This window comes from Ictalurus furcatus, chromosome 15 (assembly GCF_023375685.1).
Source record: "Ictalurus furcatus strain D&B chromosome 15, Billie_1.0, whole genome shotgun sequence".
Classification (NCBI taxonomy): domain Eukaryota; kingdom Metazoa; phylum Chordata; class Actinopteri; order Siluriformes; family Ictaluridae; genus Ictalurus; species Ictalurus furcatus.
In genome coordinates this window covers 7,253,712-7,281,674 of record NC_071269.1, presented here as the reverse complement: position 1 = coordinate 7,281,674, position 27,963 = coordinate 7,253,712, and the positions used below count along the sequence as shown (strand labels likewise).

The 27,963-nt window shown below is 41.2% G+C and overlaps 1 protein-coding gene across 1 annotated transcript in view; it reads left to right on the top strand.

Annotated features, from left to right (window-relative positions):
* LOC128619715 (V-set and transmembrane domain-containing protein 2-like protein) overlaps nt 1-26,138 on the top strand; it is a 39,521-nt gene extending 13,383 nt beyond the window's left edge. The window contains exons 4-6 of the mRNA XM_053644075.1: nt 15,969-16,138; nt 18,494-18,538; nt 23,835-26,138. Coding sequence (XP_053500050.1) covers nt 15,969-16,138; nt 18,494-18,538; nt 23,835-24,146 — 527 coding nt within the window. The 3' untranslated portion in view covers nt 24,147-26,138. The remainder of the gene's footprint in view (nt 1-15,968; nt 16,139-18,493; nt 18,539-23,834) is intronic.
* The last annotated feature ends 1,825 nt before the right edge of the window (nt 26,139-27,963 follow it).

Below are 27,963 nucleotides of genomic sequence, written 5' to 3'. Positions count from 1 at the left end.
TTGAGGGGAATAAAAATCATGCTGCATGACTGTGTAATCATCTTTTATAGAACAGCTGTGGAGACTCCTGGAGATCCGTCTTCCAGCGGAGATGAATTCTGTCTCAGGGGTGCTCAGTGCACCTGATCCACCTCCTCAGCTCATTATCCAACCCTTCATGATTGGCATCAGGTGCAGCGTTAAAGCAGGCAAACTGTGCAGAATAACAAGGACTTACTGGAAGACCTTTGAACCGTGTCCTCCAAATAGTTTGTCGATCGGCAAGGCAACACCTGACAGAGACAAATACGACTCCCGTTTTCCCACACATCCTGATTTCATAGCATTTAAGGTGTCATTCAGTTCCTGGGTTACAAAGATTACTATCATAATATTTACTAAACTTAAAGTTAGTAAACATGTACGTATTGAATACATTAAGTAATGTGGGACGTGTTATTAGAGGAAAATAATCAACAGCGTGGTGGAACGGAGCAGAGTTACAGTCGCCACTCCAAAGTTGAGTGTGTTCCAATAACAACACATCCCGTAGTGTTTTATTCCTCTTATACCTTTATTAAACAATGACGTCACACTTTTTATCCATTTGTAGTTACGTTTTTATTGGTGAAACATCCATCAAACCGGTTAGTTCCTGTTGTCACGTACATTTCAGCTGTTAATTACCAGTTGTTCCCTCACCATATCTCTTTCTTCCGTCTCTCTCGAGTTAACGAGACAAAAAAAACCCAACTTACTGACAAAGCTCTGACACTGGAGACTCCTTCCATAAATGATCAACCATTAGAGAAGTCATTAGAGCTGCTGGTGTAGAAAATTTAACTGGTCGACACTTTTTAACCAATCAGAATCGAGAATTCAGAAGCGCTGTGGTATAACGTTGCCCTTGGCTGTTATCCTCTATTCTGATTGGCCAGGAGGTGTTGGTTACGTTTCTGTAACGGCATCGTCGAATATTGCCGTTTTCTCTGAAGGAGTCTCCAGTGTTTAAACCTCTACACACTATATACATATGCTAACGTCTCCATCCTACGAGCCACTGGCGGTGTAATCCTGGACTAATCTGCGATTTCGATTTACACGCTGTAGTGTTATCCTGCTGTTTGCTGTTAGCTCCAGACAAACTAGCCACACTTCTCAGCCATCTGTATTCTCTTCTCAGCCTGTCGTAGTCATTTATTACAGTATACTCCTGCGCCGAGTGTCACGGGACGTCATTATAAACTCTGCTTTGCGTAGATTATGTAAAAGACATATGGAGTAATTAAGAACGTAATGATATGTAATCACGCCGCAGCAGATCATTGTGCGTTTGCTGATGAGAATTTCATCTGTTCCTGAGAGCTTTAATGAGTATGTGAAGGGGAGGGAATGTAGAAGCAAGTGTATTTATAAAATCTTTTATATCAGGGTTAGGTGATTTGACGTAAAAAAATATATCGCGATATTTGAAGACGTTTTTATGGTAGATAAAATATCCACATACCACGAAAATTGAGCTGATTGTCTACTAAAGTAAACCGTTTAACGTTGAAAATAGGAAAAAGCATGAAATTTGAAGATTTGCTCATGTAGAATTGACTCATTATCCGTGATATAAATATTGTGAAAATATAATAATCGCAATATAAATATTTTATGATCATATTGCCCAGCGCTACTTTATACATATCTCAAATGTGGCGTATTTCTAACTATCGCTTTGTCTCCTGCTTGTCTACGAGACTATCAATGACATTGTCCACTGATTTTTCTATTACTGGTGTCCCGTTACTGAAGCTGGCCAGCGGTTATGGCTGTGAAATAAAGCTCATGGTCTTTCGTCTCAGCATGTTTTCTCGTAACATTAATCTATGGATTGGGATTTATGAAGCGTTGTGAGTTCGTAATGTCACCTTATTGTGTTTGGTGCGGAGGAAGGTCTTAGCGGCTCGGCGTACGGATGGCGGTCGATCGCGCTGCGCTGTGGGCAGGTGTCATAATCAACAAGCCGTGTTTATAGCCTCCAATACTTTAAAGAGCCAGACAGACACTTAAAGAGCTTTTGACAGACGGCATGGACTTTATCAATCACGTTTGCGGTTACAGACGACGTACGACGTACGGCTTTACAGCTTGTGGGATCAGCGATTAACACGAGGTAATGGAATTTTTCAGACGTTCCGTGGGAATTGTTTAATAAATAGTCTGTGAAGTGCAGAAGTGGACTGAAGTATAGTTTCTATAGTAACAGCTCGTTCACAGGGGCATGTAGGGGAAGTTTATGGAAGGAGTCTCCAGTGTCAGCATCAGTGCTTTGCAACAGTCGGAGGCGAAGGTGTGACTTCACGTTTTCCAACGTCTTCAGGATGAAGGAGTTGATTCTTTGATGTTTCTCGGTATATATACAGCCGTATGACGTAAGCGAGATTTGTTTCGTGGAGGTTCCACAACGTTCAATGTAACAATACATGGATAAAAAGTACAGTACGCCTCGCTCAAGGGCCCAACAGTAGAAGTTTGACAGTCCTGGTATTTGATCTTATGACCTTCTAATTCGGTAGTCCAACGTCTTAGCCTGCTTAGCGTGCTGCAGTTGGGAAATAATTGGCACTTAATAATAACAGCACATTTACTTGGAAGGGGAAGAGTACGTGAAGAGCGGATTTGTTTTCATGTTGGACGAGGATTCATTCCTGCAGAGAGTGTTGTATTAAAGACACAAAGACGGCTCACAGACAGGGAAGGAAGTCGATTTTCAAAGGCAGCATTTCGTTTCTATCCAGCATAGACGTCCCTCCTAACGAAGTGCGTGTTCTGGGTTATGAGGCCATCGTGAGACTGGTGTGTAACGGCTGATTAAACGCGACACACTTCTGTCCTCTGTTGTTCTTTATAACGCGACGGCTTTAATTCTCCAGCTCCTCCAAACGACTTTCGCTGTGAAGATGCAGTAACTGTGCGCTCTTTATTACAGTACATGCTCGTACGGACTCATCGGTCACCTGGTAGACGTACGGTTAGAGACGGACGCTCGTCTTGTTCCATGTGGCACCTGTGGTGTTAATCATCAGTGTCAGTTTCTGCCTGTAGCTCTGGTGCTAGAGGGAGTTTTCGGTTGTTTCTCAGCTGCTTCTGCATCTTCTGATCCGTTCACACTTTTCTCACGTTTCACACGTTTCAGGATTTTAAGGCTTGCCTTGATCTTAATCCCATCAGAACCGGACAGAAACTCTCGCGGGAGGGAATTCCGCTTGTCTTCTGGTTCTGCTTAGCTGTACGTAAGAGAGATTGTTTATTTGGAGAAAAAAAAAAGAAGAAAAAAAGACATCGAGCTGCGGTCGTCAAATTCACGCGTAAATACATAAACGATGCAAAGTCGCTAAACTGAAGACATGCCGGAGAGATGAGATCGTTGGGATGCCTGCTAAACAAACAACACAGCTACAGTACACAGTGTGTTTTTCAAATCATTATTTAATATAATTACGTAATCATTTATACCTCCATGAAGCCGATTGTTCGGCGCATGTGCGTTATTTTTGCATTGTTAACAGCCCGGCTTGGACAACAGCTCCAGTCCGTTTTCGTTTCTTTAGTAACAGGTACACGCGGTTTAACAAAGGGAAATCGTTCTAAATATAATCATTGATGTGGTGGCGTTTTTATTATTATTATTATTTATTTAAAATTTATGGATGGAGTCTCGGGGGTCGGCACTTTGTAAAAGTCGTGGAACACAAATAAATATTATTTTACATATTACGTTTCATATGTTCATTATTAAATGTAAAAACAGTCACACAGCATATGTGAAGATAGGAATAGTTTGTTCGATAATTTCCTTTTTCTAAATGGGATATAACTCTGTACCAGATCAGGACTTTCGATCGTTTCCACCAGCTTTTTTCATTTTACTTTGTAGCTATTTTTAGAGAAAAATAAATAAAAATAAAAAAAAGAACGTGTTTTTTTTTCCATTTTAAAAATACATAACCGAGTGGGGGTGTGGATTTTTACACGCCGCCGCACATAAGCTTTAATGTGAAGTGAATAGGATTTAATCAGTATCAGACTTGCATCTAAAAAAAGTAAATAATAATAATCATTTCCCGTTTAATCTCATAAAGTTTTATCATAAAGATTTGATTCTTTTCGGGTTTCAGGACAGATCGGTGTGTTTATGCGTCACTCTCGTCACTTCTTGTTCATGTGACATTGCACCTCAAGCCGTCAAAAATAATTTACAATCGCTGATAATTGCTTTATTTTCCCAGGACGCTGCTGGATTACGGCATCTCGTGCACTCACACACACACACACACACACACACACACACACACACACACACACACACACACACACACCCCCGTCTGTCAGCTCGGTTTCGCAGGTTTTCTTTCATCTGTAAGTTTCTTGGTGCGTTGGATAGAGAGACAGACAAGTTGGTGGCATCATCTGTGAATGTTAATTGGATACGCTGACACACACACACACACTACTCTTTCTTTTTTTTTTTTTTTTTTTTTTTATAAAGCAAAAGGTCGTCAAATTAAATAGTGACTTTGTTTCATTTATTACTGCACTTTATGGTATTATTTTTTAATGTGGAAACATTTAATTTCTTTATTTTAAAATATATATATACAACAATAAACAACGTATAAACTATGATGGGGTACAAACTTTTGAGCAGGGTTGTATGTGGAAATTTGTGAATCGGTGAATTGTTTCGTTTGTTTCCCTTCTGTGAGATTCTGTAGTTTCAGACGCTTTTTTTTTTTATTGAATGTGTGTGTGTGGGATGCTGACCAGCGTGTGTGTGTGTAAGTGGGCCGAGGTTAATTGCTCTACAGTGTCCTCTGTCATTTCTTAGCAAAGTGAACACAAAATGTCGTAATTTGCGTCTCGGTGTTTCAGCGCCTTTGCTTTTCACACCGCGTGCCTTTATTATTAATTCATTAACGCCACCGGACGTGTAGCGTTGACATGGCAGTAATTCGCTGCTGCATTATGGGAAAATTAACTGCCTTTCTGGAGTTCTGGTTTATTCTTTTTTTTTAAAACAACCTTCTGATCTTACTGAGTGCACTTCCTTTCTTCCTGCCGTTTATGATTTCTCTTAATCTTCCTTGAGCTTTGTTTCAAACATCTAGTAATGTAGCGTGTGTAATAGGAAATGTATAGGAAAGGGGTGGGGCTCGTGGCGTCTGCGGTGTTGCTTCTATGTCAATATTGTAACTGTTAATAAACTGTTTATAGCTGCTGTAATGTAATTATACACAGAAGCTAACTTGTTTTGTTCCAGAACTAGAAACATAACTATACATTATAAAAATTTTTTTTTAATAAAGCACGTCCTTTTTGAAAAATGTAATGCGGTATAAAACTCTGGGCTGTTATCGGAAAATAATCAATGATGTAATGACTCGGAGTTATTGTTACCACAAGGTTTCCCGTTTATTTATTAGAGTATGACACAACGTGTTTTTTTTTATCCATTTATAGTTACTTTTAATATTGTGGAACCTCCACAAAAGTTAGTTCCTGAAAACGTTAGAGCTTTATTGTTACAAAGCGCTGACAGCGGAGACTCCTTCCCTAAATGTTAAATAAAACAAAAAAAAAAAACACTTCACGTCATCGGCAATTGTTACTATAGAAACGATATCGCATTAATATAAACCGTTGATTTGCAGCTGTGCTACTGTCAGAGCTGCTGTTCTAGGAAATGAATCAACACCTTCTGACCAATCAGAATCCAGAATTCAGCTGCAGACTTTGCCTCAACTAGCATTATAACATAAGCGAGTCTTCTGGATTAATACACAGCTGTGTGATTTGATATACAGATGCTCTGTCGCTCTCTCTGTCGTCCCGTGCTTTCTTCCTTTTCCAGTCTCACCTGTGTCTATTTCCATCTCTCTCCTTTTTTAGACGCCTTTGACATCTCCGAGCGCACACCTCCTCCGTCCTCCCACTCTCGTCTCTCTCCGTTCCTTTTTTTTTTTCCTTGTGCTAACGCCGTGACGTGTCTGCACTTCAGGATCGGCTGTAACATATTTCATTCCAGCTGCCACCTGCAGCGCTTAACTCTGACTCTTACGAGGTGACACACAACACCACCATGATTCATATCCACAGATTCACTGTGGATAAAATAACGCTATAATCTGAAAGAGCAGCAGCACATTCATCATGTTCTGTGGTGTGTATGTGTGTTAGTTAGTGTGTGTGTGTGTGTGTGTGCGTGCACGTGTGGGTGTCTGTCATCCTACTAAGGCTGTAGCGACCCAAATTTATAATAGAGCTCCCACAGCTCTATTCAATTGGCTCTATTCATTCCAGCGCTCTTTATTTTACTATTACAGCCTGCTCTCATCACGAACCGACTCCAACTGGACTTAGATATATGCTAATTATACGTCATTAGCAACATGTACTGTAGCTTGTAGTAGCCACAGTTGCAATCAGAATGATTCAACCCCCATTGCAAATCAGGTTTATTGTCAAAATGTACAGACTTTCAACTGTTTGCGATGAACAAATCAAACAAAAGCGATTTGAAATAGTTCAACACAACGAATGCTTCAAGTGGCTTCCACAAACTCAACTGAAAATGCAACTTATAATTATTTCTCCAGTTTCAAAATTATTCACCCACCTGAATAGAATCCCTCACAGCAGCACAAATATGCAAAACAGGTGTTGTCTCAAGCACACCTGATGCTAAACTAATCAAGCGCTTCATTAGTTGCACCAGGTGTGCTTGAGCTGGAACACATGAAATACCTGAACTGGCTAGGGGCAGAAAATGTATGAAATACCTGGATGGGGCAGAAAAAGGAAGTTGTCCACAGCGGCAAGCAGATTTCTGAGAAGGCAGAGAAGGAAAAACCCTCGAGTGACTGCAAAAGACCTGCAGCAAGACTTGGTGCAACAGGCTCTGAGGTTTCAGTGAGCACAGTAAGACACGTACTAAACGAAGAAGGTTTCCATGCCAGAACTCCAAGACGTGCACCACTAATGACCCAAAAGCAGAAGAAAAGTCGGCTCTAAATCATATAAATAAGCCACAGAAGTTTTGGGAATCTGTTCTGTGGAGCGATGAAACAAAACTGGAACTTTTCGGCATGACGGATCAGCAGTAAAATTTTATTTGCGTAAGTTTCAGGTCTTTTGGGTGGTTTTTGGGCTAAAACCTGGCAAACACACCTGCTCTATCGAAGACACAGTCGAAGCTACGTCTAAAACCACGAACCTTCTTTACCAAACTAATGCTAGATAAGCTAGCATGTGTGCTGGATGACTGTACGCTGAACTGATACACCTAGATCCTGATCCTTTGATTATCCTGTAGCAGAAGTCAAGTGTGATACCTTGACGACTTCATTTTGTCATTATTAATGTCGGCACGAGCTGCTGCTATACGAGTGTCTACTTCCTCAAAGGTCTCTCGCTCCGTCAGGAATCTCATACCCGTGTGTCTGTGCTCATTCTCCCCCGTGTACCCATCTGCAGCACTCAAAATGGGATCCTGTACCTCGTCCCGCCTCCTGTTTCCAGGGGCAACACTGACACTCGGCTCGTGTGTTATATTAAGTATTCATGGCAGCAGGAGCGGGGAGGTTGGAGATGTTTGTGAAATTTCCAGCGCTGCCCTTCCTGTCACGCTCGACAGCGCTCGGTGCTCGACAGACATCGGCGCTTACGGAGACCGAGAGGCCAAAAATAATAATCACAGATAAAGCGTGTTAAATTTATTCCCCTGCAGAGTTAATCAGGATGCAGACGCATCTGTCGAGTTGGAGATGGTTTACCGTTATCCCCGTGCGCTTTGATTGTAAATGTTTCAGGATTACATTTTAGCCTTTTACATACTAATTACCTCATAAATTCTCTGGAATGTACTGTTGCTCGGTCAACACTCATACTCGTACATGCACTACGTTTTTTCATGTATAATATTTTCACTGTGAGCTTTGACTGTAAATATTTCATAATGCTGGATCTATATGAGCTTTACAGGCTTTTGCTATTGATTTTGAATGCTTTCACATTTAATAAAACCTATAGATCGGTTGGATCAGCAAAGCCTGGATTGTGATTCTCTGAATGCTCATGATGGATTTTCCTCTGATGATGATGATGATGATGATGATGATGATGATGATGATGATGGCCTGTGTTTTGACCTCAGCCATGGATTTGGACCAGACCTCTTGGATGTGTCCTTACAGCTTTCTGACTCCAAATGTATTACTCTACAATCACACTAGCAAGTGATGAGTTGCTCGGGGGGGGGCATGCACTAGATATAAATAACCATAGATGTATAAATATTATAGTAAAATAATGCAATAATCAGGGGAAAATTGGTTGCTTTGTTTTACATGTCATGTGCTAGGCTTTGTACTAGCTTTGTTCTCAGATTAGCAAAGTAAGCTAACTGTACTAGCTACTAGTAAGGTGGTGCGGGGTGTGCTAGAGCAACCAAGACTTTCGGGATTCCTGAAAATAATTGTAGTATAAATAAATAGGCTAAACAAACAAACGCCAAATAGTCAAAAATATTTTTTGAGACTTTGTCGACGACTGCAAATTTGAATTTATTTCAGAACAACACAAGACTTTTGAACTGTTACATAATATAGTTATATTGAATGTGACGGAAGGTCTGTGAGACCATGGACAGACGTGTTTCCACGTTGTGAACACACTATTATGTAACTATTGTATAATTATTGTAGCCAATTTCGGTGTGCTGTCATAGAGCACACACCCATGTGTGCTGCGTAAAAATTCCAGCAATGCAAAACTCTTTTCCTGTGTCCCTGTCAGCCAGGACCAGATGAAACCCCGGTTAGGAGACTCTCGACCAGTTTCGCATGTCAAACAGTAAACGGGAACTGCGTGTGGAACTGAAGAAAAGTCGGACCACGCAGTCAGTCTGAGGAATCGCTCGAGCCAGTCATTTGGATTTGTCACTTTACAGCATTGCATACAAGCGAGAAAGACTCGACTTGACTCTCTCACGCTGTCGCCGAAATCACGGCAGAAAATGAACCCCCAGCTGTCTCTTTGTCGCTTGCTAGTGTGAACACAGGGCTTCAGCAAATTTCTCTCTCAGCGCTAGCTTGAGATAAGTGTTACCATTAGCATCTTAATGAACACATTTAGTCAAATCTGTGGAAAGATAAATGTAGACAGGTAAAGCTCCTGATCCTGGATCTTACTCCTTCAATAATAAATATGGACTGTCGAGTTGAGTCGAGGCTCGAGTGAGAGGGCTTGTCAGCGAGAGGGAAGACAGGCGTGTTGACAGACCTTCGAAAATCGCTCTACTTCAGTCCTCCTTTTGTTTGAATTGTCAATTGGTCCATTTTCTCTCCCGATCTCGTTCTCGCTCTCTCTCTCTCTCACACACACACACACGTTTGCTCCTGGCCTTTCTTGAAGGCTCGATTGAGTTCAAACTGAAGGGCACCTCTCAGACATATGCTCTGTTTGCCCAGCCCAGGATGATCCTTTGCTTAGGGATTGTTTGCACACTCGTACTCAACACTCGCCCTTGCTTTAGAGCTGCGAGACAGTCCGCCAATCATGTTTCAACGCTGGAGCTCTCGCTCTGTATCGAGCGCCATGTCTCCTTTTGAGCTTGATAAATCAACAAATCACGACTCAAAGAGACGGGATGAGATGCTTCTGTCTTGGTCTCTCTCTCTCTCTGTCTCTTGATCTCTCTCTCTCTCTCTCTCTCTCTGGCCATTGTGATCCCACAGCTCGCTGATTTGATCAACTGGTTGTTCTTTCACTGAAAAAAGCAGATTGTCTGATCATATCTCTGGGAAATAATGATGCCTCCGTAGCCTTTCTCATATCACTTACAAAGTCTTCTGAGGCCTCCAATTACGATAGCGCTACAATAATTACAGTCTCCGGTCTTTCTGGTGCTCATTGTTGAAGAGAAGCCGCTTCTGAGTGTGCAGGCTTTGATAGGAATACAGGCCGCTTCCTGCTTTGAATCATGCCGCTTGTCAAAGTCCACTCTCGCATCTCTTTCGGCTTCTTTCGAGCTCTGTAAACGATTGGACACCGGACTGGTTTCTGTTCCTCCCACCTTTCGCACACCTGATTGACCTGATCAGCTAATGAGCAACCTCTTTATGAAGTTAACGAGGCATGCCGGAGCAGACGGAACCCTTTTCTATGCAGGTGCTGCGTCCTTTGAGCTCCCAATTACGGAAATAAGAGGATATGATGTGGTGTGTGTAACGAGAAATTACAGCTAACACGTCGAAGCTTGAGGCGGGTGGACATAAGTGCAGAGTTTATTTAGTTATTAACGCCCTGAAAGAACCCACAGGCTTGATCTATAGCTGAGAATCAAACTCAGGACTGCTCCACTTCCTGTGTCACACCAGCCCAGTGTTATTTTTTTTCCTATAGCTGCACTTCCCAAAGTTTCTCATTCCTTACATATTAAATGCTAACCCACCGGCTCACACTTCAAGATTTGCAAATTGGTTAAATTTGACATAGATGAACTTACATTGACATTTATGGCATTTGGCAGACGCTCTTATCCAGAGCGACTTAAATTTATCTCATTTATACAACTGAGCAGTTGAGGGTTAAGGGCCTTGCCCAAGGGCCCAACATTGGAAGCTTGGCAGTGCTGAGGCTTGAACTCCTGACCTTCTGATCAGTAACCCAAAGCCTTTAACCCCTGAGCAACCACTGCCCCGGTGCAAAACAAAATCTTTCCCAGAGGCAAACTTAAAAGACTTTCCGAGTGGGAATTCCAAGTTGGAAAGCCATCTTTACATGGAATTATTCTACTCTAAGATGGGAAAATTTCCACTTCACACTTGTAAATGCTGCATTTGACGTACCTCGGAATTGGAAAGTCGGAGCTCGGGATTACGTAATTATTGTTATTTTGACCGCTTTGTCATTTTTAAAACTCAAAACAGTGAGCTGTATAGTCAGTGTTATAGCTCTAACAAGCGAATATGTCTTTATGTTGTACCTACAGTATGACTCATTTGAAATTTTTCAAAATCGCTGCTGTGCTTACTGTTGATGCTGTGAGCAGCCATTTTGATTTGACGTCACTTGAGGAGAGTGTTCCGAGTTCCTGAGTAGAAATTCCAAGTTGAGGGTAATTACAAGTTATGACCTTTACTCGGATAGAGCGCAACTTTGATTAGGGGGCGTGGTCAGGGTAGAGCAGTGATCAGGAAGAGAGTGTGGGGAAACTAGGAAGTAAAACAGGAAGCAATCTGAAAGAAACCATCTGGGTTTAAACTTCAACACCTCCACAACCTGAGAGTCATTCAGGCTTCTTCTCTCTCTCTCTCTCTCTCTCTCTCTCACCCTGGTTTATGTAATACCATCTGTTTTGTACTTTTTCAAAGGAAAAACATAATGGGATCCGATCAATTTACTTCAGCGCCACCCCGAACAGGCATAGACCGTACCGTACCGTACTGTGGCTGTGTATTATTCTCCTCCATACTGTGAGTTTCCTGATTTTTTTTTTTTTCTTTTTAAAGCTATTAACGTAAGCAGAACAGTGAATGGATTCAGCGTATTGCTTCTGCCAGCCATGAATTAACAATGGACAAAGCTGTACAGCAATTGAAGGCTAATAATGAGACTGAAGTATTGAAATGATTTTCAGGAGCACCATCTGGAATTTGGCTTTTATTTTTTTTTCGGTTGTAAGTACAGGATGCTTGTTCACAGATAAATCAATGCTGATTATAGGCAAATTTATTGTTTCAGATGTGATCTATGGGGAGAAAAAAAGTGACTGCAGTGAAGACAACCTATTTTAGACACTGCAACGTACTTTTTAAAGATAGCTGGCTCCTTTATTTATAATGGATGTCCCTGCAGTTCTCCCAGCAACCCTACAGACTGAGGCTTGTTTAAACTCAGTGTGACATGTGGCCTTTCTAAAATGGCCAGCTGCCACAGAGCTTTTGTACTCTGTCACATACTATAAGCAAGACTACCTTTCTTGTAATCGGTTTCACAGCCGTTTTGAATACGAATGCCTTTTTAAAGATGATTCGGCTGAAGTGGTGACAGCCTTTCAGTGACGACGCGTAAATCGGACCCCATCGATACAGGCCTTCTTTTTCAGACTCAAATGGGACGTATTATTTTAGATACTCTTTGAACCAGATGAAGGATGTTGGATTGGATGTAGTTTTAATATGAACCTTTTGACGAAAACACATAACGAACACATACTGCGGTCATTTGTTTATCGTTAGTTTTCGAGTTTTCTTCTAACTACAGTCTAGCTACAGTAATGAATCCAAAACTAGGTCTGGTTTTCAGTCGAAAACATGGTACATTTTTCGTGTCCACCATGGACAGTTCTTCTCCAGACCACAAGCGGGCAACCTCAGTCACAGTTTGAATTTCTTCTTTTATTGTCTGGCTCACTTCCTGTCTTTGTACACACCTGTTTTGTGTTCCCATTGATTAGTTAACATTTCTAAGTTCTGCCTTTTGTTGCCTTAGTTGTTGAGCTTTGTTGTCGTTATCCTGAGAACTTCTAAAGTTTCTCTAGCCTTGTGCCATGCTTCCTTTGCCTGTTTGTTTGCCGTTGTTTTTCTAGTTGTTTTCGTAGGCCTGTTTAATCTTTTTTTATTTTTATTCGGTCAAAATTGTTGGCAATTTTCTCTTTTCTTTCCAATTTTCAGCATTTTCGGCTGGAAACTAGTGGCGCGTCAAGCTGATGTTAAATATACTGTATACTTGCCTAATGGTAGAAAAAGACCAACATACCCTGATTGATTTATATTCACGTTTAATAGCACATCTTTCAACTGAGAACACAGGCCAAAACATTACAAATAAAACCTCAGCTTCCACACGATTATTCACTTATTGGTTCAATATATGATGATACACAATGAATCTGCTACGATATAATACAACGCGATCTGGTATTATTTCGATTAACAAGGCAGTGATTGGATATTTGATGATACGACTGAATGTGCTATGATACTATACGACCGTTCACAAAGTTTGTTCAGAATCTGGAGTACGCCTACCATTAATTCGGGAATAATAATGACGCAGAGAAATATTATTTTAATAGTATCAGAGTTACGGTCAATTCAGCTTGTTAGCCTATTGAATTATTTGCATATCTGCTTATAAATATGACACTATACATTAAATAAGTCCAATTTATAAGCAGCTATAATAGCTAATAATCAATTTATGATCGTTGCCTTGATTCATTTCCGTCATTGCGTTTTTAAATCAATGCGTAGTTCCGAATCATTAAACCCCTAATTGCTAATGTGAGATGGAGGGAAGGGGGCGTGGCTTAATACGTTAATAGCTGTGACTCTGTGAAATCCTGATGATAATCTTATTCCCAGGAGACTTGCGGAGACATTAGGGGACTCAGCATTAGCCAGTAGCTCTGAAGTGGACGTGTGAATATCTAAAGCTTTCTCAGGGAGCAGCCGGAATTCTCCGGAACACCCCGAGGCAGTCGCCAGTCTTCCAATGGGATTCTGAGGGAAATTAAGAGCATTCTGTGGGGAGCAGTTAAGAGGATTGGGGCAGAATTAATAGCCATGTGGGTTGGATCAGCTAGATTGATATCGTCATTCTGCATGGAGCTCGTTTGACACTACATGCTAGCAAATCCGGGATTAGCCTGTCGGAATACGCTCAAGAGTTTAGTTAAATACTCATGCAGATTTTAGACAATGTCTTTTTCCATACTGGCTTTCCTTTATCTCAAGTTAATAGAAATTTGAAAGCAATTTTAAGTGGATTTCGTACTAAAGAACTGAAAAGAACAGTTATAGCCACTAATGCTGAGCAATATTCGTCGTAGACTTCTCAGGATCCTAAGCAGAAATCTTTCCTTCAGCTTTCCCTTAATCAGAATCTGGCTGTTTGACTGTAAACATACGTTTGCTTGCTAGCTAGTAACTTAGCTAATGTTGGGAAAGCATTATTAACCATTTGAAGTAGATTAGCTAACTAAGACCCTGCAAGCTCAAATCTAGCCACCATTTTCCTGCAGTTTGCATCTGTTAAGCTTGTTAGCTATCATAGCTAATGACTTTTAAATAATACTGGTTTAATAGTTTCATGGCGCTAAAGTTATGTAGCCGCATGTTTTCCTTTCCCATTTAATCCCAAAATAGAGGGGTTTTTTTTTGTTTTGAACGAAATTTGTACTTTTTTTATTGTACTTTTCTGTTTACATTTAATGTTGTGAAGTGTCCCTGAAACAAGTTACTTCCTGTTCTGTTATGTTACAGCAGCTATTAACCAGTTGTTCCCTTACCAGCATCTCTTTTTTTTTCCTCAATTTCTCGTGAAGTTAATCCGACTAAAAAAAAAAAATAAAAAAAACCCCCTGAAAACTCCTCTGTTTTGAAGCTCTACCTCAGATTGATCCAAAGTGCTGACACTGGAGACCTTTCACAAACATTAAATAAACATCTCCTTACAGAATTCTTGACCTTTTTAACAATTGCACATTTTGAAATCCGCTTATGTCGAGCGTCCACTGTGCAAGTCTGTCTGGAAGCTGTTACCATAGAAACGATCACATAGAACGAGCGCTTTACTAAAACAATTGACGATGACTTGCAGCTGCACTACAGTCAGAGCTGCTGTTATAGAGAATGAATGTATAACCAATCGGAGTTGAGAATTCAGCATAACGAATACTGTATAACGTCAACCATTTCCTCTTTCAAGGCACTTTTTTTTTCCCCACGTATTGTGTTGCTTTTTTGGTATCAGCGCTCCACATTTCTCAGTTCACACCTCCTCCAGCTTGGTTCAGGGCATTAGACACCGGTGCTCTCATGTAGAGGGTCTGAAAGTGAGGTGTGAGTGATCCATGCAGAGCTGAATCACTTGCTTTGAAGTGCACAGGGCTGCCTGCTGGCTGCCAGGAGTGTGTGTGCGGTCCGATAAGGAGCCTTGGGTGTCGCTCATTTCCACACTGAATAGCAACTGCCCCTTTCATTTCCATGTTTGGAGATCATTTTCTCTAAAATTTTCAGTTTTGGATTGGGGAAAAAAAACTGGATCAGAAGAAGAAGAAAATCTTTGTCATTGCACATCACGGCTTGTTAGGAAGCCGGGAGCTCCCAGAGCGTATAGGGTTTAGGGCCAAACAGTGGGCAGATTGACAATGTCTTGAACCCCTGACCTTCTGAGCAGTAACCCAGAGCACTCGTGTCTCGTCTGTGATGGCGTAGAGAGAAATTGTGACGTGACGTGCGAATCCATAGCAGGGATCTATATACAGGGAGACGGCGTCATCATAGGAATATCCGTAATCGTAAATAAACACGGCCTAAACCCAGAAACGTTGGAAAACAAAGCTCGGAATTAATGACACAAGAAATGTTAAGGCATAAATATGCAAGCAAATCAATAGTTAACACACAGCGACACAACGGAGGAATCCAATCATGGAAGAAACCAGTGACAGGACAAGGGAGGTGGAGACAACTCCAAAAACGGAAACAAACTATTTTTGCCAAACATGATGAGAGGGAATTCAGTCTGGCCTGAAATGTGCTGAATACGCTGTTAAGCTCTGACTGAAAGTCTCAGGAGCGTTAATAATAATAAACTTTAGCCAAAAATAGTTTTCCCAAAGTTTTCCTGCTGCTACAGTGGGACTGGAAGCTATAAATTTGTTCAGGGTAGTGACATCACAACCATAAGGAAATCGAAACTGACTCAATTTGTGAATCGTTCCTACTTTAATTCTCTCACTCTCTCTCTTTATTTTTTTTATGACGATGCTTTTAAAATACTGCACATAGTGCTTAAATAACCAGATTTAACCCTGAAAAGCTTCTCTAGTAGTGCTTAAGTGGCCTTTCTCGCTTCCTCTCTCCTTTTAAAATGCTGTAAATGTAAAATAATGGCCTTTTAAAGCCGTTCTCTCTCCCTCTGTCTCTCGGCAGCGCTCTTCACAGAGATCCCTCATGACATGACGGCGCACAGCGGGCAGGACGTGGAGATGGCCTGTTCGTTTCGGGGATCAGGCTCGACTTCTTATTCTCTGGAGATCCAGTGGTGGTACATCAGGAACCACAAAGAGTGGACAGACAAGGAGACGTGGACCACCAACCAGGTGAGCGATGCTAATGCTAATCCGTGTGGTCCGTCCTGTAATGAGTCACTGTTTCACATCTGGTTCTGGTCTGTCAGTAGAAACTTTCAGCTCTTTAGATTAATCATGAGCCCACGTTTCATCATCCCATCATTCAATCAAATGTGTCTCAGCTTATTTCAAGCCTCTCCGTGGTATTTTTTTGTTGTTGTCCAAGTCCATTCAATCCACCGTGATGCTTACTCATCATTCACATCAAACTCACAATTTCTTTGCAGCATACAGTATATAAGCAGCATCGGCTGTACCTGACATGCGATAGAACACCACAGGGCGTGATGAAGTTATTTTCCTATAACAGCACATTCCAGAGCACTGACACTGGAGACTCCTTCTAAGAAGAAACGTTAAATAAACATCCCCTGACAGAAAATTTCATCATATCAATGATTATAGTACATTTTTCTCGGTTAAAAGAAATAATGATGAAAACATATTTCATATTCGAAAGCACTAATTCATTAAGTCTACCTAAAATAGTCTACATCATGATGTTTACGAGCTGCTGTGAGTCACCTTGACGATTCCTGTACATATTTGACGTAAAAAATATTATAGATTGTCTACGTTTTTTTGGATGTCTGTAATGTAAGATGACGTGAAGCTAAATGTCTCATGAAATTTGTAGCTTGAAACAAGTTGACAGAAGTAAGGTTCTGCATGGGGTAAATATACAAAGATTCATCGTCATAGCATCTAAAGGCTACTTTATTAAGAAAAACACGTCATGAAGTGTGTCTGGGCCGCCATTTTGTAACGGCCGCCATTTTGTAACAAATGAGAACGTACAAAAGGAAGGAATAACATACAGCAACGTACAAAATGCACTCTCTGTTCAATCTATCTCACTGCTCCTTTCATGGCCCCCGACCTGATCTCGACTCTTACTCAGAATTCGCAGGAATTTCTAAGACTAATCCACTTTGACATCAGAGCTAACAGTTCAATAAGGTACAACATTAACCAGACAGTAGATACACAATGAAGAGCAAAGGAACGAGACTAGAAAAGGGAACGGATGTGGATGTGCTATGGAGAAGTGTGCAGGAAACGCTATCTCCACATTAATCACTGAGGTAGAAATAGCATCAGGTTCCCCAGGCACTTACAGACAGAGGAGGGAGAAGGAGGAGGTATGTGTGAGTGAGGGAGAGAGAGAAAGAAGTGCAAAAAGAGGTAGAGAGAGCAGGCACCGGAGAGGAAAAGCAAGAAAGATTGAGAGGTGCTGAGGAATAATTTTCTGGGGGGTGAAGGGTTCAGTAACAGAGAGGAAAAGTTTGTGCGGCTCCCCACTGCAGCGCTGCGAATGCTTTCTAATTGGAGGGAGGGAGGTAAAGAAACTAAGGCTAACCTCTGCACCAACATACATTATTCATCCTGGGCCACTGAGGAGGGTGCAGCCGGCTACAGGCTTTCTGTGTCCACATACACACACACGCACACACCACAAACCGACTGCTACTCTGCTCCCCACCTTTATACCCTCTGCATGCGGTATGTCTCAGCCTCACAGCCTCAGTGAGACAAAACAACAGCTGTGCTAGTACATTCTTAAATATATTCATATATTAATAAATTATTAGAACCGTCCTTAGAATGATTTATTCTTATGAATAACACCGTAGTCACTTCTAAGACATAATGTACCATTTCACTTCCATACAAATCCGAAATCTACTAATTCGTTAATACGTCCTGTGAATCCTGTATTCATAAATGCATTATAAATGCTTGTTATATAGCATAATAGGACATATTCAGAAAGCAGTAACTGTCCTTACAACGCTCCTTTCTTATGAACACGTGTTAAGATCGTATAGTCACTTCTAAACCTCCATCCAAATCCAAAACTTACTAATTAGTTAACATTTCCTGTGAATCTTGTATTCATACTGTCCTATAATACGTGTTATATAGCGTACGTAGCACGTATTCAGAAAGCAGTATAACTGTCTTAGAGTCCTCGATGCTTATGAACTCGTGATAACGCAGAGTAGTCACTTCTAAACCGTAGCGTACCATTCGACTTGCATACGAATCGGAACGTTACTAAGTTTTACAGAACGCACAAGGAGGCTTATAAATAAAGAACGTTTCTGACTTTTGGCAAATCAGCATTCAGCACCAATTACAAATTTGACAAATGTCATCAGATCGACCTTTGATTTGACCTTTTCCTTTCCCCCCCAAGAATGTAAAGCACTTTGAACCAAGAGGTAAAGGACTGAATGCAAATCCAGTAAGGTGTTGTGCTGAATATTTCACACTGTTCTCTAATGTACCTCATGCGTTTTATTTATGTGTTTTATCCTGTAGGTGGCGCCTCAAGACGAGATGTCAAAGGACGCCACGAAAATCAGCGTAAGTTACGTCCTGTCCAGGTTACATAAGAATACTGCTGTTTCTGCAAGACAATAGGTCTCATTTATAACCCTAACTGTTGCGTTTAAATGATTTCAGACAAATCAAACTAAACATTGCTGCTAGATTTAGAAAAGTTTCGCTTTCCGATTTTCGTCTTTCCCGTGTACCTTTTATGAACAAGTTCTTTGAAATCCAGCTGGATAAATGAGGCGTGATAAGTGAGTGGCAGGGTTAGTACTCATAGCTTTAATTACTGCATTTACAGAAAATCCAGCACAGTTTCTCTGAACATGAAGAGCAAGATTGACATAAAATCTCCCACCTCCTGCCGTTTCCTATAAAATCAATTCCGTTCCATTTTCTTGGAAATCATATATACGATCTTAATTATTATACTCATATTCGTCAACCCACACACACATTGTACCTCCTATACTAATTAGTGTCACTGTAATGGAATGTAAAGACACACTTAGTGTCCTTGTTAGGGCGCCTTCGTGAAGAAGAACCGCTTTCAAACACACTGACCGTCTTTCTTGATGGCTGCTGTGATCTGCAGTTAGATGTGTGTGTGTGTGTGTGTGTGTGTGTGTGTGTGTGTGTGTACACAGTTAGTCTCAGAGTTACTGGGGTGAAAAATCCCTCCGGTAAAAACACTAGGCACTGCATCACTGTGCAAAACAGTCTCCCAGAGGAACGATAAGAAAAAAAAAAACATAAGTTTCAGGCCGTCAGTCCTCATAAAACAACACACACACACACACACCATCCCAGAGGATCTGTCTTAAATTACACACCTTGTACTCCGAGACATCACCATGTAGAATTCACGTCACTGCCATTTTAAATTGCACTGCTGCAATTTGTGTCCTAGTTGTACACACGTTTTTTAACTGCAAAGGTCTCTGATGGCTCCGTGCGTTTTGCTATATAATGCAGGATGCAACTGTGGTCTCTCAGTTGAAATTTGTAAGTACGTGCTCAAGTAAGAGCTGTGGTTAGTGTTTGCAGCTTTGACTTTGATACTTACCCATCCTCATCTGGGTGACACCGGATAGTGCGATTGTAAATCATTTCCCTTCTGTAACTGTATAACGTGTAGTCGAAAAGTGCAACCAGGAACGTATGAGCTTATGAGCAACTTGTGAATATGAGCATCATATAATTTATGAGTTATTTCTGAACTCATTATTGTTTTTAACTTGAAGTCTTATTAACTGTTCAAGTATGGAGACGTGAGTGCAGAACTGTTTGTTGAGATGTTTTCTGTATCAAATTGGACTTTCATGCAAGATTTCATCGGCATTGGTCTCGTGAAATATGGTGTTGGTCTTGATTGAGAGGTTTTTTTTTTTTTTTTTAAATAATGTTTGTGCTGTCCTCTACTGGTAACCCAATTGTATAGGCCAATCTATTCTTTTGTAGTTCTCCAGAGAATTAGCAAATGAGGTCTGGCATTAATGAAATTGAAGTAAAGGCTTGGCCTAGAAAAGGATTTGATGGTTTTCAGCCTCGACCCCCCTAAAACTCCCCTAAAACTCGGTCTTGGCTCGATCTTAACTCTAGTCCTCATCTTGGCCTTGTCTTGATTTTACAGCCCTACAATCCTGTTGGTTACATTGCACTGGGGTGGGAACTGTTTGGTTGGTTACGTAGCGTTGTGGTCTGATTGATTGACAGTGACATTTATAGACCAAAACTCTCGGCTTATTGGCAAATGGTAAATGAATGGTCTGCACTTATATAGAGCCTTTTAACCTTAGCGGTTCTACAAAGTGCCTTACACTGTTTCTCATTCACCCATACTCTCAGGAGCAACTTGGGGTTCAGTGTCTTGCCCACAGACACTTCGGCATATGGAGGCAGGTGGGCCAGGGATTGAACCACCAATCCTACGATTAATGGACAACCTGCTCCACCACCTGAGCTACAGCCACCCCAGATTGGTTAAATTGTGTTGGTGGGTGGGAACAGTATTCTGATTGGTTAACTTGCATTGGGGATATTGCAGTTGGTGAGTGGGAACTGTGGTCCTATTGGTCACAGTAGATTGGGGCAGAAACTGTGGTCCTATTGGTTACAGTGGATTGGGGCAGAAACTGTGGTCCTATTGGTTACAGTGGATTGGGGCGGGAACTTTGGTCCTGTTGGTCACAGTAGATTGGGGCAGAAACTGTGGTCCTATTGGTCACAGTAGATTGGGGCAGAAACTGTGGTCCTATTGGTCACAGTAGATTGGGGCCTGAACTGTGGTCCCATTGGTTACAGTGGATTGGAGCAGAAAATGTGGTCCTGTTGGTCACAGTGGATTGGAGCAGAAAATGTGGTCCTGTTGGTCACAGTGGATTGGGGCAGGAACTGTGGTCCTATTGCTCACAGTGCATTGGGGCAGAAACTGTGGTCCTGTTGGTCACAGTAGATTGGGGCAGAAACTGTGGTCCTATTGGTCACAGTAGATTGGGGCAGAAACTGTGGTCCTATTGGTCACAGTAGATTGGGGCCTGAACTGTGGTCCCATTGGTTACAGTGGATTGGAGCAGAAAATGTGGTCCTGTTGGTCACAGTGGATTGGAGCAGAAAATGTGGTCCTGTTGGTCACAGTGGATTGGGGCAGGAACTGTGGTCCTATTGGTCACAGTGCATTGGGGCAGAAACTGTGGTCCTATTGGTCACAGTGGATTGGGGCGGGAACTGTGGTCCTATTGGTCACAGTGGATTGGGGCGGGAACTGTGGTCCTATTGGTCACAGTGGATTGGGGCGGGAACTGTGGTCCTATTGGTCACAGTGGATTGGGGTGGGAACTTTGGTCCTATTGGTCACAGTGGATTGGGGCGGGAACTGTGGTCCTATTGGTCACAGTGGATTGGGGCGGGAACTGTGGTCCTATTGGTCACAGTGGATTGGGGCGGGAACTGTGGTCCTGTTGGTCACAGTGGATTGGGGCCTGAACTGTGGTCCTGTTGGTCACAGTGGATTGGGGCGGAAACTGTGGTCCTATTGGTCACAGTGGATTGGGGCGGGAACTGTGGTCCTATTGATCACAGTGGATTGGGGCAGGAACTGTGGTCCTATTGGTCATAGAAGATTGGGGCAGGAACTGTGGTCTGATTGGTTACAGTGCATTTGTGCAGAAATTGTGGTCTGATTTGTTGTGAATAATGAATACTTTGGAGGAAAGAGATCAAATCAAGGGACTTTGCATTTACATCCTGTTGCCATTGGTAACAACATAATGCAAATCCAGTAATGGTGTAAATTTGATCCCTGACTCAAGTCTGTAGCTCAGCTAGTAACAAGAGGCGATGAGGAAAGAGGAGAGAAAATAGGAGATGAAAGATGAAGAGATTAAGGTGAAAAGACAGGTGAGGAAACAAAAAGTAAATAGGTGGCAGAAGAGGAGGAGACAAGAAGGATGGACTCGAAAGTAGAGAAGAAAGGAGATGTGGGGGGGAAAGGTGAGACGGGAAAGATGGAGGAGACTATAGAGAGCAGGGAGAAGAAGAGAGACGGGAGACCAACGGGGAGAGGAGAAGAGTTAAAACAAGAGCATGAATCCTCATATTTTATTCATGTGGCTTCAGCATGAGGAATAAATAATGAAGAGGCTTTTGCGCGTGTGTGTCTGTCTGTGTGTGTGTGTGCGTGGTGTTGAGGGTGAGGTTAGGTTTCAAACTCACTGAAATTCGGTATGTGGACAGAAACAGAGCGGCGCCAGTGAATGCAGCACAAGTCGGGTTTGGTGAAGGTGTGTGTGAGCAAACAAGTATGTGTGTAAACGAGGGTGAGTGAGTGTGTGTGTGCGCGAGGGTGTGTGAGTGCGAGGGTGTGAGAGTATCCATCTATGTTGGCAGTCAATATGTTTCCCTGGCAGACGGCTTTATTGAGCGATTGGATTCATACACGAGTCACTCCGAGACCGAGAGAGAGAGAGAGACATAAGATTAGAGACAAAGACACCGAGAAAGACAGATAGAGAGACATGAAATGAGAGATACAGAGAGACGGAGAAAGATAGAAATATAGACAATAAAATAAAAGCAACAAGAAGACCGACATGAAAGAAAGGTTGGGATAGATGGATAAAAGGGGAGAAAAACAGAGACAAAGGAGAGAGAGAAATAGGAAGAAATAAAAGCGTAAAGAAGAACGTTATGAAAGAGAAGTGGGGGGGGGGGTTAGAGAGAGAAAGAGGCACAAAAGAAGAGAGAGATAAAAAGGTTTAACAAACATAAAAGGTAAGAGAGGGAAAAAAGACAATCCTTTATGAGGATGCTGGTGAATGAGAAGAGAGAGGGAGAGAGATGGAGAAAGGTATGGAAAGACTAAATAAAAACAGCAAGAAGACCAAGAGAAATGGAAGGAGAGATAGAGAGAGAAAAGGACAGAAACATAGAGATAAAAGAAACAATGAGAGAGGGAGACTTAATAAAGAGAGAGCAAGATTGATATAAAAAGGAGATTAAAAAAACATGATCTGTCATGAGAATGCTGGTGTATGAGAAGAGGAAGAGAGGTATAAAGAGAGAGAGGGAGAAAGAGAGAGATACACAGCAAGAGAGCTAGAAAAGGATATAAAGAAGGAATAAAGAACAGGAGAGAAAGACAGAGACCGACGTCTTGGCTGAAGGAGAGAGAAAAAGACGGACAGAGGATAAAAGGGACAGAGGTACTGAAAGAAATACTTTGCTTTATTCCGAATAAAGATAGCGGCATAAAGGGGGGAGAGAGAGAGAGAGAGAGAGAGAGGAAAAATAGATGCAAAGGGAACGAGAGAGGGAAGGAGGGATAGAAATAGAGTTAGAAAGGTAGAGAGACCGAAAAAAATAATGATATAGATAAATAACATGAGGCAAATAGAGAGAAAATGGAAGCGTGTGTGTGTGTGGCTACAGCTCACATCTCGTTACAGCGTGTGTCCTTATGAAGCGCCTCCGCTTCCTGCCTCTCACATCCTCATGGCTGCTGTTTACTGCCATCACACACATCAGGCCTGCAGGAGACGAGATGCTCACGAGGAAGAAATGCGCACACACAGGCTCACACACACGCACACAGGCACGCACGCACGTTCGTTTGCAATAAGAGAATAAGACAGAGAATGTGAAAGTGTCAGCTGGTTGTTTTGTGGATTTTAATTCCACATGTGGAGCTGGAAATTATTTATGTTTTTTTTTCATGTCACTGAATAAACACTGAATAATGTCTGACCTGTCTATTTTTTTTTCTTGTTAAAAATATGTCAGTAAAATTGGACAATAATCAACTGTCCCCCCTTCTGACCGTCTCCTCCAGGTGGTGAAAGTGGCCGGCAGCAACATCTCCCACAAGCTGCGCCTGTCCAGCGTGAAGCCGTCTGATGAGGGCACGTACGAATGCCGCGTCATCGACTTCAGCGACACCCGGCCTCGGCACCACCGCGTGCGCGCCTACCTGCAGGTGGAACGGGACGAACGCGACGGCGCATCTGCACACCACCGGGGGGCAGCGGAGTCTCAAAAACACCAACCAACATCCCAGCACGGGCACCACAAAGCGGGCAGGGAGCTCAGGAAGAGGGCCGCCGACGACACCAACACTGACTGCACAGAGAGCTGTGCACTTTAGGGCCACACACAAACACACACTACGGTCCAACACCCTAATCTGTTTACCTATAGCTTTCCTCCCCAGATCTTAATACACCGTGTATATTATTGTATAAAGCAAAAGTAAATGTTCTTTCAGATGAGCCGGTGCATGTCGCGAAATGTTTCTTACGACGTTCGCTGTTTTCGCTTTGAAACTTGAAGGACAGAAACAGACAGAACAGATTTTATTCTGCTTCACCGTTGTTGTTGTTGTTGTTTTGCTTTAATACATTCATTCACAGGACAGCTGGGAGAAAGCGTGCCATGTCGAGATAACGACAGACTCCTACAGATGTCTGCAAATCTTTCCAAAAGCCTAACTTTGGATCCGCACACGTCTTAGCGGGTGAAGGTTTCTCGAACGTGGGTGGGAATTTATCACCTATTTCTTATTATGAGATTATTACTGATCAAAGATAAGATTATTCAGCTTGTTTTGTAGATGTTTAGTGAGCATCATCTTCTTCTGTTGGCAGACCATCGATTCATTCTAGAAATTAATGTGTCAAATTAGCCAATAGATCAAGCTTGAAATCAGTAAAACATGTCTAGAAATAGGTTCAATACTATTAATAGATCTGGTTGATTGTAATCGTATAACAGGAAATACTGGATAAAGTTGACGATATTTGAGATATTTTCACTCGCTAAGATGTCAGAGATGATGGAGAGTCAGCGGGTTGTTAAAAAAAAAAAAAAAAAAAAAAAGACTGGGTGATCAGGATCCTGTATTACCCTGATGTGTATCTGTGTAGTGCTCCTCTCTGTATTTGGATTTAAACTCGAGGTGGATGTGGATTGACCTCAGAAATAGAAATGCCAGTGTGGTGTGTGAATTTTGGCTCTGACAGTTCCTCAACCTCAGCTACATCACTCCAGGTCCAAACTCATCTATACGAAGGAGGGATTTATTTTATTTTATTTTTTGTGGTTTTTGATGATCATTTCTAGAAAATTTACTCGGCTCCTAAAATACAAGCGAACTAGTACCCTATTTAAACCAGTGTGAACTTGACCAGGCTGTTGCACGTTCATGTTAATGTTAATGAATGTGCCTTATGTATTTTTTCTGGAGCTTCTTTTGTGATCCCAGTCCTGACGGTCATCTAGTCTCAACAGAAAAAAATAAAGTGTGTCAACACATCCCCCCCCCTTCATATCTCGTATTTGTATTTGTTTAGAAAATGTTGTCAGTTCGATCCAAATAACAACAACGCAGCACTTTGGGGACGTATTGTTGGATGGGAAATAAGTCCACAGTGGTGTGGCGTGACGTGCACCAGCGTCGACAGTGTACCTAATAAAATGGCAGTGAGTGTATTTACATGGCAAATGAGTTCATATCTTATTAACGCTTATAATTCCACTAACACTGATGATAGATTAATAAAACACTCATTAATGCACTAAATACACGTTATTTTACTTTATTTTTACACTTTTCCACACCAGTCATTTGACAACTGAAGTAGGAGTGCACTTTTTTTGCAAATGCTTGGGCTGGAAAATAAATAAATAAATAACTCGACTTGATATGTGACTTGACGCTGGACCACGTGCACAAACCTTTATATTGTGTCATGTTTTATTCAGTGTGTAAATACGATGTGGGCCAGAGGGTGCCAAAACTTTCCTTACATGACCCCTATAACCCCCAATCGTCCACTCAGACGGTAAATAAAATAGAGTTTTCAATTATTAAAGCGTTTCAGCTACGGCTCAGACCCTGGGAGCTGACTGGATGTGGATGTTCAGGATATTGTAAAATATTCAGTTTTTCTGTTCTTGGTCAATGATTTTAATGTATAGCTATATATGAAGCCTTCATTTCTGGAATTTTTTTTTTTTAAATGCTTTTTGGTTTTGTAAAAGATAAATGTAAAAACGTTACATGTTTGAATATCCTCTAAAGTGTTGGTTTCATCTTAAATGTATGCTTTTATCAAATAAAAAAAACATTATACACAGAGTTTCTGAAATTGTACGATTTTTTTTTTAAAGACACCTTTATCGCATGTTCAAAGTTGGTTGAATAAATAAATAAAATTCGCTTGGCAAATGAAAAAAACTAAACAAAACAATACATTTTGATTGAAAATTTAGGCATTTTTTTCTTATTTAAACTTCAAATTCATGAAAATTGGAAGTACAGGCCAGTAAAAAAAACAAAGCAGAACAGTCTGTGATCTGTTCTTACACATGGAATTAAAACTAAGAAATCTAGTGTCAAAAACTAACTAGCTGAAGATGGCTGTACGCTACGGAGGTGCCAATATTTACAGATTTTTAACTATGACAATATGGGAGACACTTGAAAACGATGCTTTTCTGCTTTCTTGTGTGGTCACGTAAATAAATAAATAAAAACAAACTCGGTGAAGGGGAAAGGATGCAGGACGTGGGGATGTGAAAGACGCGTAGTTCTTTCTGGTAGCTGTTACTTTCACTTCATTCCAACTTTTCAATGTGAATGTTGTCCATGAATTCACCTCAAGTGTTGTAAGGCAGTAGAAAACAAAAGGGCGGGGCTGTGTTCTCTTCGCTCGGTAAAATCAAAACATAGAAATGCGCTGTTAATCATTTATGTTGTTAGCATGCCGCTGTCCTGTCTACAGACATACGCTATGGTTTGTCTGCTAGAAATTTCTGATTAGCAATGCTAGCACCTCTGAGTACATTCACTCCTGAATCGAATAATCTCAGAACGACCCCAAATCCTCTTATTTTTTCCAACAACAAAAAAATGTAATCTTTACCATAAAATTCATTCTAACACATATCATCCAGTGTAAAAGAATTAAAATAGCGTAATTAGGCTATTCATCACAGATTATGTATCTAAATTAAGCTAGCTAACAGCCTTCTAGCTAAAAAGAGCACTTCTCTAAAGCCTGACAGAAAACCAAGACATAATTAACATTACATCTTATTACATAACCATGTTACATTAGTAAACTGACAACAGTGTTGGGGAAGCTACTTTGCAGTTGTAACTAACTCAAGCTATGAGCTAGTTGTAATATAAAATAGCTAAGCTACAGATAAATAACCCTGCAGCTGGCTATACTAAAAGCTAGTCAGAAAAAGTAGCTAACTTAACTAAAGCTACTCTGTCAAATGGAGGAAAATCAATAATGATAGTCATTTTAGTGTGCAGCTCTAAAACCAAACGAAAAAATTATATATATATATATATATATATATATATATATATATATATATATATATATATTTGTAAGCCACTCTTAATAAGAAGCCTTAAAATGAGAGATGCATAGAGGGCTAACTCAACTCTTCAGGGTGTTTGTGGGAATGTCTAGCTAGCTATTTCTGTCACACTACATTGCTACTTGGCGAGGGGGAAAAATTCATGAAAAAAAAACCCTACATAAATATTTAAAATAGGGCATCAAATCACTACTTGTAGCTAGCTACTCATCAACACATAGCCATTGTGTAAGTCAGTACATCGTGGCAACACTCAAAACTAATGACTTGGCCTTGTTAGAAAGGATTAGCATGGTTGGACATTTCTCAGAACAGCGGAGATTTTATTTAACTAGGCATCCATGCTCCGATAAGGCCACAGGCTTCATTTGCTAGCTGTTAGAAATGAGTGTACAGAATTAATGGCCAACTCTACTGGCTCTGATTTTCCTGTAGACCTTAATCAGCTGGATCAATTAAGATGGATTAGAGCTAGTGCTGTATCTCCAGTAGCAGAGTATGTGCTTAATCTGCCTTCACACTGGTAAAAAAAAAAAAAAAAAAAAAAAAAAAAAAAAAAAAAAATC